Source organism: Vigna unguiculata, chromosome 3, assembly GCF_037176805.1.
Source record: "Vigna unguiculata cultivar grain cowpea cultivar isolate G323 ecotype 2 chromosome 3, ASM3717680v1, whole genome shotgun sequence".
Lineage (NCBI taxonomy): Eukaryota > Viridiplantae > Streptophyta > Magnoliopsida > Fabales > Fabaceae > Vigna > Vigna unguiculata.
In genome coordinates this window covers 57,272,443-57,288,480 of record NC_140794.1, presented here as the reverse complement: position 1 = coordinate 57,288,480, position 16,038 = coordinate 57,272,443, and the positions used below count along the sequence as shown (strand labels likewise).

Genomic DNA, 16,038 nt, shown 5'->3' with positions numbered 1-16,038 from the left:
AGTGAATGCAACAATCAATATTATGAATTTATTTCATGTCTTTGTATGGCTGAAAAAAAGCAATGAGCTTTTGATAGAAAATCATGAAAGTTGTCCAAATTGATTCTGCTCCATTCCCAGAAGTGAATGCAACAACATTTTATTTATATTTTCATGATCGTGATCGTGATCTTGATTATGGACATGGTTATAAAGAAAATTTCAAAGACACATTTTGTCACCAGAAGTAGCACAATAATGTGAAAAAAAAAAGGGAAAAGGAAAATGTGAAAATATTGACAAAAAGATGAAAGTATATATTATCATTATGGTGGTAAAGGCCATTTGAGTTGTACTTATTGTACACCAAAGCATCTTACAAATAATGAGAAGAACATAGAAACACATTTTGCTTATGAAGATGGTGATTCTGATTATGGCCATATGGATGCTACTCATCTTAATATTGTTATTTTCTTTGCTAAAGCAAATGAAAGCATTGATCACCTAATTGATTATGAGAGTGTTGAAAAAAAAATCTCATATTGATATTTACGTTTATATGAAAAACGAATGTTTTGCACTAGTACCAAAAGATATGCGTCTTATTGATAGTACAACAACTTATACAATTCTCAAGAGTAATAATTTTTTCTCTTGTTTGATAATGTGAGACATCGATGTTAGTATTATTTATAGTACTACAAATATATTTGAAGACTCTAAAAGAGCTACTATACTTCTACCAAGAAGTTGAATAGAAACTTATTAAGTTTCAATGATATTTGTCTGAATGGATATTATATTGAGACAAACAATGAAAAAGATATGAAATATCTTTATATCTCTATGATTGAGTTGAAAAAGAAAGTGTATTGGAGAAATTATCAACATTCTCTTATAGTTTGTACTACAAGTTTATTAGTAAAATTTAAATGCATGTCATGGTAAACCAGAAGTTTACAAATCAAAATGATTGCCTTGTTTGACATGATCATTTATTATGATGCGAAAAAAAAAAGGGTTGAAAAACTCATGTGAACACGTTTGAAGCGTGGTAGACCTATTGGTTCCAAAGATAAAAACTCTTGAATGAGAAAGGGGGCTAATATGCAAAATAACCTAATCGAAAAGGTTGAAATCCCAAAAGATTCATTTGACATAATTAATGATTCGGTTCAAGAAGAACCTCAGGTACCTGAAATGGTTGAAAATGATGAGATCTCAATAAATTATGTCATGAATCATATAATATGGAACCAAAATAAAGTTAACATTGACGAAACTTTTACTTATAACATAGCGATGAATGCTATGAATGACAATGAGGATCAATAAGCAATGATCATTGAAGATTGTCGGCAAAGAAAAGATTGACCAAAATGAAAATATGCAAAGAAGCATAATTATATTTGTTTGCTAAACGAAAGGTTTTTGAACATATAGTTCGCACACTTGAAGTTATGAAACCCGTTGGGTACATATGAATTTTTGCGCAAAAATCAAATTAAGAATGATGAAATTGTTAGATACAAAGCACAATTGGTTGCTCAAGGTTGTTCACAAAACCTTGTATTGATTTGTGAAAAAACATATTCACTAGTATTCACAAAACCTTGTATTGATTTGTGAAAAAACATATTCACTAGTATTGGATGCAACAACATTGCAATATTCGATTATCCTAGTTGCACAACAAGGTTTGCATTTACATCTAATGGATGATGTTACAACCTATTCGTACGATTCTTTTGAGAATCATATTTATATGAAAATCCCTGAAGGATTTTATTTGCCCAACAAGACAAATTCTTAAGAGGGTTATTCAATAAAATTGAACATGCTCTTTTATTGATTAAAGAAATCAAGACGTGTGTGGCATAACTGTCTTATTGAGTACTTATTAAAAGAAGGATATAAAAAATGATCCTATTTGGTCTTGTATTTATATGAAAAGATCCAAATAATGAATTTGCCATAATTATTGTTTATGTAAATGACATAAACGTCGTTGAAACTACTAATAAGCTCACAAGGCAATTGAAAGAATTTGAGATTAATGATCTTTGAAGGGCAAAATCTTGTTTGAAATTAGAAATTGAGTATTTAAATAAAAGTATTTTTATACGTCAAGAGGCTTATATGATTAAGGTGCTTAAAATGTTCTAAATGGACAAGTCATGTTCATTATGCACTCCAATAGTTGTGAGGTCGTTAGATGTTGATAAAGACTTTTCTTAGACCTCAAGAAAATGATGAAAATCTTTTTGGTCTAGAAGCACCATATCTTAGTGTCATAGAAACACTAATGTATCTTGCGAATTATACTCGATCTAATATTGCATTTGCTATAAATTTGTTAAGCAAGATATAGTTCTTCAACTACAAGAAGAAAATGGTTTGGAGTAAAACATATACTTCGTTACTTTAAGGGTACTACGAATATATTCCATCCAAATGATTCAAATTCAGACCAATGGGTTATGGATATGCATGTTATTTTACATATTCTTACAATATCACAATGGTTGATCACAAACAAGATGTTTGTTCAAATGTGGTAGCACAATGGTTTCATTAAGGTATATGAAACAAACCATAGTAGCAACATCGTCTAATCATACAAAATTACGAGGAAAGTTGTGAATATGTTTGGTTGAGGTTTATAATTTAACATGTGCAAGAAACTTGTGACTATCCCCGAGAAAGATGGAATCAACAACCATATATGAAGACAATAGTATATTGTTCAATTGAAAGGATGATATAGATATCCAAAAATTCGTTCATCTGAAAATATGACAAGTCTATTTGTAAAGTTTTTGCCAAAAAAAACTTTTGAGCAAATGACTCACAAATTCGGACTCTGTCACCTTAATGATGTAAGTTTACATGAGGGGGAGAAATAGAATATGTGATAAACAATATTGTATTAAAGAATACAGAATGTTGTAGTCTTTATGGTAGATATTTGTATTAACTAAGTTGATTTGTTTCCTTTATGGATTACATATTGTATTTATAAATAGGACTCTTCCTATCAATAATAAGATACAAATGAGTTGCTCCCTATTCTCTATTCTCTATTGTTTCTTCTCTTCTCTATTATCTGTCGTCATTTTCTATGTTATTCGCTTTATTTCATAACAATGTTTGATTTATAAGCGAATTATAATTTTGTAATCATAATAAAAATTATTTTAAATAAAAAAATTATAAATTTATAAGTTAGTATTTAAAATATTTTCTGTTAACTAGTTATTTATGTCTCTAAAAATGTTTGTTATTTAATAATATTTTTTTGTTTGGAATTAAATGTGATTCAATGAAATATATAATAATTATCTTTGATGTGATTTTATACTTAAATACTCTTTCAATATTTTAAATGCTACTAATTTTACTTATATATGTATTTCAAAACGATCTCAATATTTAATTTTACAAAAATAAATGAATTATATATTTAACAAAAAAACATATTTATATATCCCTTTCTATCAGACGTAGTTAAATATAATCATCATAATAACAATTTTGTTTTCTTAAAATTGCAATATATTAATATAATAAAAATGGGATAAAAAGAAGGTTAAAATATTCTCTTGGTCAATGTTTTTATTGAAAAATCTGAAATAGGTCCTAAGATTTTTTTTAGTCTCAATTAGGTCCATATTTTTGAAAATGTGTAACAATTAGGCTCATTCCGTTAGTATAGAGTTGACGATGTTAAGGATATGCCACGTGTCAGCTTCTCATTTTTTTAAATTTTTTATTTTTTTTGATTTTTTTAATTTTTTTTTGAAAATTATTCATGCCACGTGTCACATCAATATTGTGTCACGTGTCAAGTCAATAAGGTGATACGTGTCAAATCATTGTTTGAATCTCAATTTGGTCCACATATTTGTTATTTTAATTATATTTCAGTCCATTTTTTTTTAATTTTCAATTTCATCCTTTCCAAATTGAGATCAAATTTAACTTTTCTATAAATTTTATAATGATATTTTTATTAAACATTTTAATAATATTAAGTTTATTTTATATTTTGTTTTAAAATTTTAAAATATTTATTTTAACTTGTTACAAAATTGTTTTAAATAATTTATATACAAATGTTAGAGTTGGTTTAAAATTAACAATTTTATAAATTTAAATATAAAATTTTAAAATAATTTTGTAAAAAGTTAAAATAAATATATTTAATTTTTTTTTTTAAAATGGACTGAAATGTAATAAAAATAACAAATATATGGACCAAATTGAGATTCAGATAATGATTTGACACGTGTCATCTTACTGACTTGACATGTGGCACAATACTGACGTGACACGTGACATGAATAATTTAAAAAAAAAATTCAAAAAATAAAAAAAAATTCAAAAAAATTCAAAAAAATGTGGAGCTGACACGTGGCATATCCTTAACACCGTTAACTCTATACTAACAGAATGAGCTTAATTGTTACACATTTTCAACAATATGGACCTAATTGAGATTAAAAATAATCTTAGGACCTATTTGAGGTTTTTCAAAAAAACATGGACCAAGGGAGTATTTTAACCTAAAAAGAAAGGAGCGACTTGTACACATATAAAATTTAATAATAAATTCAACTATTCTCATAATTTTGTTTATCACAACATTAATATAAAGCAAATAAGTGGTTTTTTATAAGATCAAGAGACGAATAAACAACCAACATTAAGATATGATATTTTTTATTGTATATATTTAAATTTTGGTGGTATATATTATTTTTTATCGAATCAATTGTTTCATTTCATTTTTTATTGTATTTTTTTATAAATTTTATATATATATATATATATATATATATATATATATATATATATATATATATATATATATATATAACTCTTTCAGAAACATATAAGAGAACATTATGAAATCATCAAACTTTTACAGTAATAAGTGAAAATACATGTGCGGAAATATATGCATAAATGATTACATTAAAATAATATAATTTTAAAATTATATGTAAATTTATTATTTATATGAATACTAATTAAAATATATAATTATATATATATATATATAATTTTGTAAAAGTAAAATTAAAAACTTATGTAACTGTTATTTTTTTAAATAAAAAATTATTTAATTATTTGAAAATAGTTATTCTCCTGAAAAAAATAAATTATTTCTTCATATATAATTTAAGGTAAATACATGCAATATTTCGCGCACACATTTCTAAATATAACGATGTAATCTTTAAAATGTGTATTTAAATAAATTGAAAAGTTTTCTAAATATTTTGTAATATATATATATATATATATATTTATTTATTTAATTATTTGTTGTGATGAATTTTAATAGTTTTTTAAACTTCTAATCTTTGAAGGAATTCTTTTCATTTTTTAAAAATTCTGAATGGGCAAGGACTAGCAAATCAAAACTCAAAAACCCCATACCCTTTTCCTTAAACCCTAACGAAACTTTCACTGAATCACTGTAGCGGCATGGAATCTCTCAGATTGAAAACCAACTACCGCTGCGTCCCAGCTCTGCAGCAGTTCTACACCGGTGGCCCCTTTGTCGTCTCATCGGATAATTCCTTCATCGCCTGTGCCTGCGGCGAGTCAATTAAAATCGTCGACTCCGTCACAGCTGCCCTACGCTCCACCCTTGACGCCGACTCTGAGTCCGTTACAGCGTTGGCACTCAGCCCCGACAACCGCCTCCTCTTCTCTTCCAGCCACAGCCGCCAAATCAGAGTCTGGGATTTGTCCACGTTCAAGTGCGTCCGCTCATGGAAGGTACCGTACCTTATAATTCTTGTTCTCTTCATCATCACTGTTTGTTTTGGTGTGATGAATAGTGTACTGGGATTGCTAATGTTCGCATCGGGTGTAGGGTCATGATGGTCCAGTTATGTGCATGACTTGTCATCCTTCCGGAGGGTTGCTTGCTACTGGTGGAGCTGATAGGAAGGTTCTAGTGTGGGACGTGGATGGTGGTTACTGCACTCATTACTTTAAAGGTCACGGTGGAGTGGTTTCTTGTGTTATGTTCCATCCGGATCCTGAGAAACAACTTGTGAGTACTGTGCTTGCTTTTTCATTTGATTGCGTTCTGCTAGTGAGCATTTTGAGTACTAAATCAAACCAAGTTTTATTCGATTATGCCTAGGGAACCAAAATTTAAAAAATATTTTATAACTGATTCATTACATTATAACTTTATAAATATGATATCAATATTTACAAGAAGATGTTTTACAAAAAGTAAATATAACATCTTTCTATAATATAACCAATTTTGGTCATCTGTATGAATAGAAAGCATCTTAGGTGGAACTCAGAACAACTATTGACTCTATACAATGGCTTACAATTCATAGGCATCATCACTAAACTATTGTCTTATGCTGGCTCTATCATTCTCCTCTCTTTCTTTACCATCATTCATAAAAAACACAACTTTTAGGTTTGATTCATCAACAACTAACTTTGTCAATACTACGAGTTTAACACTATCATCAAGTGGACCATGCTCCACTTATGTTCCACATTGTTGTGTCCTGATTTTATACAATTACATCCTTCATCTTTTGTATACACAAAGTTGGAAGTTGGAATGCACATAAATAAAATATTCACCCTTTTTGGCATCCATTTTGTTTATCTTGGAAGGATGAATAAATAAGTATGTACTCTACTTCCTCTCACAGTATGAGGAAGAAATGACAACACCCGAAGTTTTAAATGTAAGCTTTTTGGTGTATTTGGATGTAACTGAGCCATATCTTGAGAGGAGAAAAAATAAAATCACTGGAAAAGGAATTTGGATGCTTTTCAAACACATCTGAGAAGTATCTAGAAAAAAGAAAGAAAAATAAATATTTCTAACTTTTCGAGTGTGGAAGTATCCAAGAAGTATCAATATCTGACACTTGTATGTCTGTAATACTTTTTTACTTCTGGAGTATTTGGGTTTCATAGGATTACACTGTGCCACTGTACATATTCATGATAGCATGATGCCTTGCTTAGTACTGTCTGAACCATATTATGTGCTTGTACATAATTAGATTGGAATCTTTGACCACTGTTATATGAGTTACATACTATTTAATTGAAGAACTGGGCTTTTTCTCTTGTTTTTTTGATGGATAAGTATAAGAACACATGTTATGATGTAAAACAATGGATTTGTGTGAATTGAATCTCAAAACATTGTGGTGAACATAGTGACTGTTGATGGTGCTTAGGGGTTGATTAGAATTCCATAATAGAGTTGATACAAATGCAATATGATTTATTACTTGTAGTCCTTTTGATGCAATTGGGATTTTATTTATTCTTACCCTGTTCCTCAATTTTAACTATTCCCAACTATTGATTTCACCTTTTCACGTCGTATATTTAACTGATCATGGTGAGATTGGTGCCCCAGCTTTTTTCTGGAAGTGATGACGGTGGTGATAATGCAACAGTAAGGGTTTGGGATGTTTCCAAAACCAAGAAAAAGAACTGTATTGCTACATTAGATAATCACCGCTCAGCTGTGACTTCTTTGGCAATATCTGAAGACGGCTGGACACTACTTAGTTCTGGAAGAGACAAGGTTGGCTCTACATTTCTCTGTCCAACTTTTTGTTTTAATGGAGTATGTTAATTAGTATAGTCCAATAAGTCACCAAATTGGTGTGCTGGTTGTTGGCAGGTTGTAACGTTGTGGGATCTTCACGATTATAGCAACAAGAAGACTGTCATTACTAATGAGGCAGTTGAAGCTGTCTGTGTGATTGGTTCCAGCAGTCCCTTTGCTTCATCTCTGCATTCATATAAGCAAGATGCAAAAAAACGTAGTGGTTCCAAAGCATTCTATTTCATTACAGTTGGTGAACGTGGCATTGTACGCATATGGAATTCTAAAGGGTAAATATCTGAAGATTTTTTCAATCATCAGCGTAAATATTTCTAATATTATGACATTTTGCACTAGTTGCACCTGGGTTGGTTTGTTTAAGCTTTTAAAGAAGTGACTTTAAAGCTATGCTCTGCCTCTTGTTTTTTTTTTTTTGTTTTCTTTTTCCTATTGACAGGGCAGGTTCCATCTTCGAGCAGAAGACTTCAGATGTTACAGCCAGCATAGATGATGATGATGGATCACGTAGGGGTTTCACTTCTGCTGTTATGCTTCCCTCTGATCAAGGACTGCTTTGTGTGACTGCGGATCAGCAGTTTCTAGTTTACTCTCTGGAATGCACTGATGAGTTGTTACAATTAAATCTAACCAAAAGACTTGTTGGATATAATGAAGAAATTGTGGATATGAAGTTTTTGGGGGATGATGAAAAATTCCTAGCTCTTGCTACAAATCTTGAACAGGTATGGGGGTGTGTGTTTTTATCTGGAAATTAGTAAACTGTTGTGATTTAAATATAGTTCGACACTTTCAACCCAGTCAAAATTTGAACATATACATTTTGGTGTGCATTATATATATATATATATATATATACACATATATATACACACACACACACACACACACACACTAGAAAGCTAAATTTTCTTGACTGCAGGATGTTGTTCTTGTTTAGTTTACAGTTTTCTGTTGTTTGTTCTCGTCGCTTTGTCAATATAGTTGTAATTTGTCAGAATATAAGCACTTTTAGAAGATTTTTATACGTAGAAAATTTGCGGATGGGATTTCGTTTATAGATATATTTCATTTTGCAATTAATTACATAAACTTTGTAAATAAGTCCATTCTGAAATCTTTAGTTCACAAGGCGAATGAGTTATAGTTGTTTCTAAGATGATTTTCCAATGTTATTGTGTTTTGGTGATCTGTGACATATGAAAACCCATTGATCTTTTGATTGTTTTTTCTTTTGGATGAACATCACATGTTTACAGCAGGAAGGATATTGAGGTGTTTGTAATGTCCATTTCTAATTTTGCTTTTCTTCTCAAACAGTTTTACATATATCTCTATCCAAATATTATCTAGTTGTAGCTTCTTAGTGAATCTAAATTAAGTCATTCAGCAAATAATGGAAACATTAAGAAAAAAAGGAAGCTAAAAAAGGAAATCGTAGTCAATAGTATGTTGACAAGACTTGCATATCACACCAACAAACTATGCCCTAATTTTTTGAAACTGATTATCAAATAGAAGTTAACACTTGACAAGCAAAGGATTGAGGCTAGGAGGCCCCTTAGAGCACCTTCTATTTTCAGCATAGTTGAGGAAGTGTTGTGTGATATGATGGGATGAGAAAATTTAATATACGTAAAAGCTTTTTGGTTGGGAGGGATACGGGGGAGATTGACCTCTTGCAATATGTGGATGGTACATCTTTTTGGGGAAAACCACCTTTAGTAATGTCAAACTTGAGAGTTTATTCAAATGTGACAAATCTGAAAACTCGACTCAAATCTAAAATCTAAAATCTAAAATCTAAAATCTGAACTTACCAACTCGGTCGTAAACCAGTAGTTTGTCCTTTTTAATCTAAGTTTAGCACATTCCCACCAAACCCATTCAAAGATTCTACAAACGAGTTAAGACTAAATGGGATAGTGGACTATGAGTTCTATAACCATGATGATGGGGTGGGTTGAATTTGTGTCTGGACTTAAAAGTATTTTTTCGAGAGTGAATTTGGAGGTATTTGGTTGGAGGGGAGCACCTTGGAGAGGTTTGCTAATTTCTTAAATTGCAGGGTTTTACATTTTCCTTTTATTTATATTGGTGTACCTTTGGGTGCTAATCCCCTTCGAGGGGTTGATTGGAAGCCTATTCTAGGTAATTTCTCTTAGAAACTGGCACCTTTGAAACATAGGTCTTTTATCTTTTTGCCGGGAGGTTATGCTTAGTCACTTATGTTTTGTTATCTTTATGAATCTTTTTCCCGTCCATTTTCAAAATTCCGAGTGGGGTGTGGAAGAAAATTAGAAGATGCAAAGAAAGTTATTGTGGGTATGTTAAGAATAATACATTGGGTTACTTGGGAAAAAATATGTAGACGAAAAAAATATGGAGGGTTTGGAGTGACAGATACAAAACTGTTCAATGAGTCATTGGTAGTAAATGGATGTGGGAATTATTTGAACACAAAGCAGTATTGTAGGTTAGAGTACTAGAATTAAAATATGGTGCTTGGAAGGGTAGTGGTAGGGGAGGACATGCATAAATGTATCATTATGGTGGAGAGGCCTATGTAAGGTGCGTGGGGGCAAAATTTACCTTGGTGGTATGACTATATGATGGAATGGAGAATTGGAAATGGGCGAGTTGGGAGGTTTCGGGTAGATAATTGGATGCGAGAAGGTGTCCTTGCATCATGTTATTCTAGACGTCATGCCAATTTAAAACAACAAAAGGGGGATTGTTCTCCGACAAACATTCTGATCACAACTCAATCATGAACATTATTTTCTATACATGGATGTGGGTGGGAGGATATATTCCATCTTGCTCATATTCATATTCCGAGTAACAAGCTCAGGTGAAACTATGCTTGAAGGATGCCAGTAACAAATGGTGGGCATAAAAGAAAGGAGCATGGCTTCAATTGATGGGGTGGAAGTAGAAATGAACACCACATGATTTACCTTGGGTAATTATTTTGGTATGTAAAACAGAAAAAAGGAACTTGCGGGAGCGTAATCAGATTTACATATTGATGAATATAGGAGATGGGGATGTATTATTTTGGAGTCTGGTTAACGTTTATTTATATGCCGCAGCATTGCATATAAATACACTATAACTAGATATTCATTGTTTATTTACTTTTTGGTGATATGTATGTATCGCTTTTAGGTTTAGGTACCTCCTGTGGTACCATTATTATTATAGAATATCTTTCTATGTTCAGCAAAAAATTACCTTACTGCTTGATGAGTATAAAATATTCAGCATTTGATTCTAACTTTAAGGTTCTTACACGTTTTTCATTCTTCATTTTAGCTATGATCTTTAATTCACAAACCTACTTGAGCTTTGCAGGTTCGGATTTATGACACTGCATCTATGTCATGTTCATATGTCTTATCTGGTCACACTGAAATTGTTCTATGCCTTGACACCTGTGTATCAACTTCTGGGAAAACATTGATTGTAACTGGAAGTAAAGACAACAGTGTAAGTATTCCCCCCTTTGATCTTATGATTGTTGAAAATACTTTAAATTTTATTTTATGGGAAGAAGTGCTTGAGGTGCTTCAGTAAGTGTTAACAACAGGTGCCTTATTAACTTCATAGCATGCTTATAGTTATGTACTGGGATTAGTAGTTTAAAACAACTGTCTGCTTGTCAAACAGGTTAGGTTGTGGGATTCAGAAAGTGCAAACTGCATTGGAGTTGGTATAGGTCATATGGGAGCTGTTGGAGCCATTGCCTTTTCCAAAAGAAAGCGAGATTTCTTTGTTAGTGGCAGTAGGTGAGTATTGATGCATTTATTCCTGTTTTGATTCTCAATAGCAAAAACTTGTCTACTTTTTTCTTTTGTGCATGTTCTAGGATTTACGATTTTGTGATCCCTTATGATTCCACCCATAATATCGATTTTAATTACCTTGTCAATACACTGCATAACCATTAAACCCAACATGAAATGTGATACGCCAAGGGTTCCTTCTGTGTGGTTTTCACTTTTGAAGATAGTAGAATTGGAAACGCAGACAAACTTCTCACTGTTAATAGTATAGTTTCATTCACCTTGTTTTAGCATCAGAATCAGTATTAGAAAATTTGTGCTGAATTTAATCTCTTATTCCTTCCCTTTTCGAGTTCACTGAATCCTGCAAGATGTTTTGCTACGCATGGATCATTTTACCCAGATTGCAAATGTGGCCTTCCTTTTTATTCTACTATATGAACTGTATTTAGTAATATGTCATTGAGTGTACTGTTGAATTCATTGGTTCTAATCCTGCTAGCCTTTAGATGGTCCTATTTGTTATTTATTACCTTTCATTGTTTTTTCAGTGATCATACTCTTAAAGTATGGAGTATGGATGGCCTCTCAGACAATATGACAGTGCCATTTAATTTAAAAGCAAAAGCTGTTGTTGCAGCTCATGATAAAGATATCAATTCTGTAGCAGTTGCTCCAAATGATAGTTTAGTATGTAGTGGTTCTCAGGTTGGTAATTATATGTGACTTGCAGCTTACTTTACGCCATTATATCATGTTTTCTAATTATTTTCAGAAATAATTACTGCCACTTGTGCTTTTCTTGTTTTATTCTTGTAAAGTGTCACTAGCTACTTACACTGGCTTCTTTCTTTTACTTATCTTGTTACTTTTTTTCCGTATTATAGTGTTTCCACTGTAGTTACCATTGTCATTGAGTTCCACTTGTATATCCCATCAGGATCGTACAGCTTGTGTTTGGAGACTTCCAGATCTAGTATCGGTTGTTGTGTTTAAAGGGCATAAAAGGGGAATCTGGTCAGTAGAATTTTCTCCTGTAGATCAGTGTGTTGTAACAGCATCTGGTGACAAGACAGTAAGGATATGGGCTATATCTGATGGCTCCTGTTTGAAGACATTTGAAGGACACACTTCAAGTGTGTTAAGAGCATTGTTTGTTAGCCGTGGAACACAAATTGTTTCCTGTGGTACAAGGCTATCCGTTGCTGATTTTCTTTATAACATTTTTATTTTGTCAGTGTGATCACTTAATTAATTTTTCAGGTGCTGATGGTTTAGTAAAGCTGTGGACTGTAAAAACCAATGAATGTGTTGCTACTTATGATCATCATGAAGATAAGGTGCCAGTTGATCCTTGATATTTCTTTTCATCTAATTTCATATTTTTCTGTCTATAATTGTATATACCTGAAAATATGGTATAAATTTGTTGCATGCTTTTTTTCTTTTTTTTTATTGGCAAATTTGTTAAATGCTTAATATTTGTTTAAGCGTAGAAAAAAGTCATTCTATGGTACACCGCTGTTTTGAGTTTTTTTTCTTCTTTAGAAGATACTTTTTTAGGTACCAAGAAAATAACTAAAACAGCTTTTTATAATATCTAATTATCATAAATTGTTGAAAGCATATGTTTTCATTGAAAAAACCGACATTTTGGAAAACTGAAAAATAGGTTAAATTCACCAAAGTTCAGGTTCCTTGTACCTTTTCTTTTGCTGACTAAATTTGACATGCAGGTTTGGGCCTTGGCTGTAGGCAAGAAAACAGAAATGCTTGCAACTGGTGGTGGTGATGCTGTTGTCAATTTATGGTTTGATTCCACTGCATCTGACAAAGAAGAAGCTTTCCGTAAAGAGGTGAGTTCAACCAATCATTCACTACTGATACCCTCATATCCTGAAAATTAAATCAAAGGTTGTGTTTCACCGTGATTCTTGATATAATTGTTGTGAAGATCTAATTGTTCCTATTGCATATCATACCAAATTTATGTTGCTCTTTCTATGAATTTAATGCAACAATGAAGGACCAAGAGTAGTCACAATGTTGGAAATCATCTGAATGGAATTTCTATCGGTAAAACATGCAATATTAGGATTTTATGCAGTTTTTAAATTTTAATTGAAAATACACCGCAATACCTCAAGTATATCCTGAATTAGATAATCAAAGCTGTTTGATTTTACTTTTTATGTTGCAAGTGTGAAATCATGGTTTACTTTTGTAACAAAGTGGTAAAGGGTGGTCTAGGGGTTGGGTGTTTACTTTTCTGAATATTGAGGTTTAGTTAATGGTTATTAATTTTCCCAATAACTTAGTTTGTTTTACATAGTTTATTATATAGTTTCATAACTAGCATAAAATAACCTGGGCATCAAGTGTATGTTTGGTCTGAAGATTTATTTTTTGGGAAATATGCTGTTTTTTCAAAAGCTATCAGAAAGCTGAAAAATGGCTTCCTCAAAATAAGCCAAACCAAACAAATACTAGATCAGTTGCAATGGTAAGCAACTCTTCCCTCGTGCATTTTTTTAATTCTATATCATAAATTCACTCGCAAACAGACAAAGTTATCCACTTCGTTTTACTTCATCGTGGAATAGTTTCAGCTCAAGGATATTTACTTTAGTGACATCGAGAAAAGGGGATTCAAGAAAATTGTCTATAAAAATCTTTTTCTTAAGTTCAAATGGTCGTCCAGATATATTATTACCTGCCCCATGTTTTGTTTTTAGGTTTTTCATATACTCTTTCAAATCACGAGTGCCCTGTGTTTTAGAAAGCATTGTAATGTCTACTTTCAATGCAGGAAGAAGGAGTTCTGAAAGGTCAAGAGCTAGAGAATGCTGTCTCAGATGCTGACTATTCGAAAGCAATCCAAATTGCATTTGAACTGCGCAGGCCACATAGGCTTTTTGAGTTATTTTCCGAGCTTTGCAGGTTAGCAACAATCATTTGGTTGCCTGAATTTTGTTAGCGTAAACTTGACTGGTATTTCTGCAGCAGGAAGAGAGAGGCCGAAGAGCATCTTGACAGAGCACTCAAGGGCTTGGGTGATGAAGAGCTTCGCATATTATTTAACTATGTTCGAGAGTGGAATACAAAACCAAAACTCTGTTATGTTTCACAGTTTGTACTTTTCAGAGTTTTCAGCGTCTTTCCTCCAACTCATATTGTTGAGGTGCGTTTTCTTAACCCTTTTAAGTTTGAAGTGGCGTTGAGCATCTAATCATGCATTTCTTATGTATTATGTATGATGGTTAATGACTGAAATGCTTGGCCTGATTATGGAATATGGTTTTGTACAAATAACCCTTCTTACATTTACTTGTTTTGTTATTGTACTATTTCTATTTTCTTTTTACATAATTTTGCATTGATTTCAGCCTACGTGTAATTGTTGGAATGTTTTTCGAGGAAAGAAAGAAATACGATTTTAATTAACATTTTTTTATTGGTTATTTCAGATTAAAGGGATTGGTGAAGTTCTTGAAGGTCTTATCCCTTATAGTCAGAGGCACTTTGGCAGGATAGACAGACTTGTTAGAAGTACATTTTTGTTAGATTTCATTCTATCAGGAATGTCAGTTATTGAACCAGAAGCTCAACCGACAGAATCAAAGACCAAGTTACTGTTGCAGTCCGATATCCACATTCCGGACACAGAAAATGACATCGAGGAGAGAGATGACTCTCCTGAAATTACCGCTTCAAAGAAAAGGAAATCAAAAAGATCAAGACATGGTTCACATAAGAAAGTTAAGAATGTAGCTTTCAATAGGGTCGAGTCTATACCACTACAGGCATAGGATTGGTGCTTTGGTCGTCGTCTGATGTATACATAATGTTTATTGGTCGATGGAAGAGCAGTTTTGATTCATCCAAATTTTGAAATCTTACCGTCATTTGATAATATGTAAGCGTAGCTACTGTAATTGCATCACTATTGGTTCTTCGAGTAGATTAGTTTTCCGGTCTGCCCTCAATATGTTATAGGAATTCTGCTGTGTAACGAAAGAAAGTTATTGTTCTTGAGAGACTGCTGAGTCGCTGTCAACTGTTGTATGGAAAAGGTAATTTCAAAGGACTTGCACCAAATTTGACCCACAATTCTTATAATGTTCAATTCCTTGTTCCTTACCTTAAATTTAAAATACAAAGGAAAAACCAGCGTTCTGAAGGAGTACTATCGATTTCCTTTATGTTCTGAATGTTCTATTTTATTAAGTCTATGGCTGCCAAAAAATATCTAGTACATGTATTTTATGTATTTGTGCGTCTGAAACAGTGTCTTGTTTCTAGTGCTAGGCAAAGATTGTCATGGTCAGGTCATGGTCCTGTCCTGTTTTCATCAGCATTGTAATACACTGATTAGATGGATTCAGATATATAATGGGTAAACATTGTATGCTGATGACAGTTTTTATCTCTTTTGGTAACCAGAGATGAAAAGCGTAACAAAAGCTTTTAAATCTGCGAAGTGCGAAAGATCGAAAGCCTTCAGTCTACTTAAAGAAGATTATAATTACTATTGGATAAACTTTTAGTATTTGAAAAACAGTGATTTTTAAATAATTTTCAATTTTAAATACAACATACTTCCTTTATTTAACAATTAGTGAAAAT

The 16,038-nt window shown here is 32.0% G+C and overlaps 1 protein-coding gene across 2 annotated transcripts; it reads left to right on the top strand.

The window, feature by feature from the left end:
• Positions 1-5,384: 5,384 nt before the first annotated feature.
• TOZ (Transducin family protein / WD-40 repeat family protein) lies at positions 5,385-15,522 on the top strand. Of its 2 annotated transcripts, none has more exons than XM_028064059.2 (14): positions 5,385-5,772; positions 5,870-6,052; positions 7,412-7,582; positions 7,682-7,896; positions 8,064-8,349; positions 10,982-11,116; positions 11,297-11,415; positions 11,964-12,120; positions 12,353-12,599; positions 12,676-12,752; positions 13,149-13,268; positions 14,222-14,352; positions 14,416-14,593; positions 14,880-15,522. In XM_028064059.2, the coding sequence occupies exons 1-14, from the start codon at positions 5,476-5,478 to the stop codon at positions 15,219-15,221; spliced, it is 2,658 nt and encodes an 885-aa protein (XP_027919860.1). In that variant the 5' UTR covers positions 5,385-5,475; the 3' UTR covers positions 15,222-15,522. The 2 variants fall into 2 exon arrangements, with proteins under 2 accessions (XP_027919860.1, XP_027919861.1); XM_028064060.2 differs by having other exon boundaries at positions 5,386-5,772; positions 14,419-14,593.
• Positions 15,523-16,038: the final 516 nt, after the last annotated feature.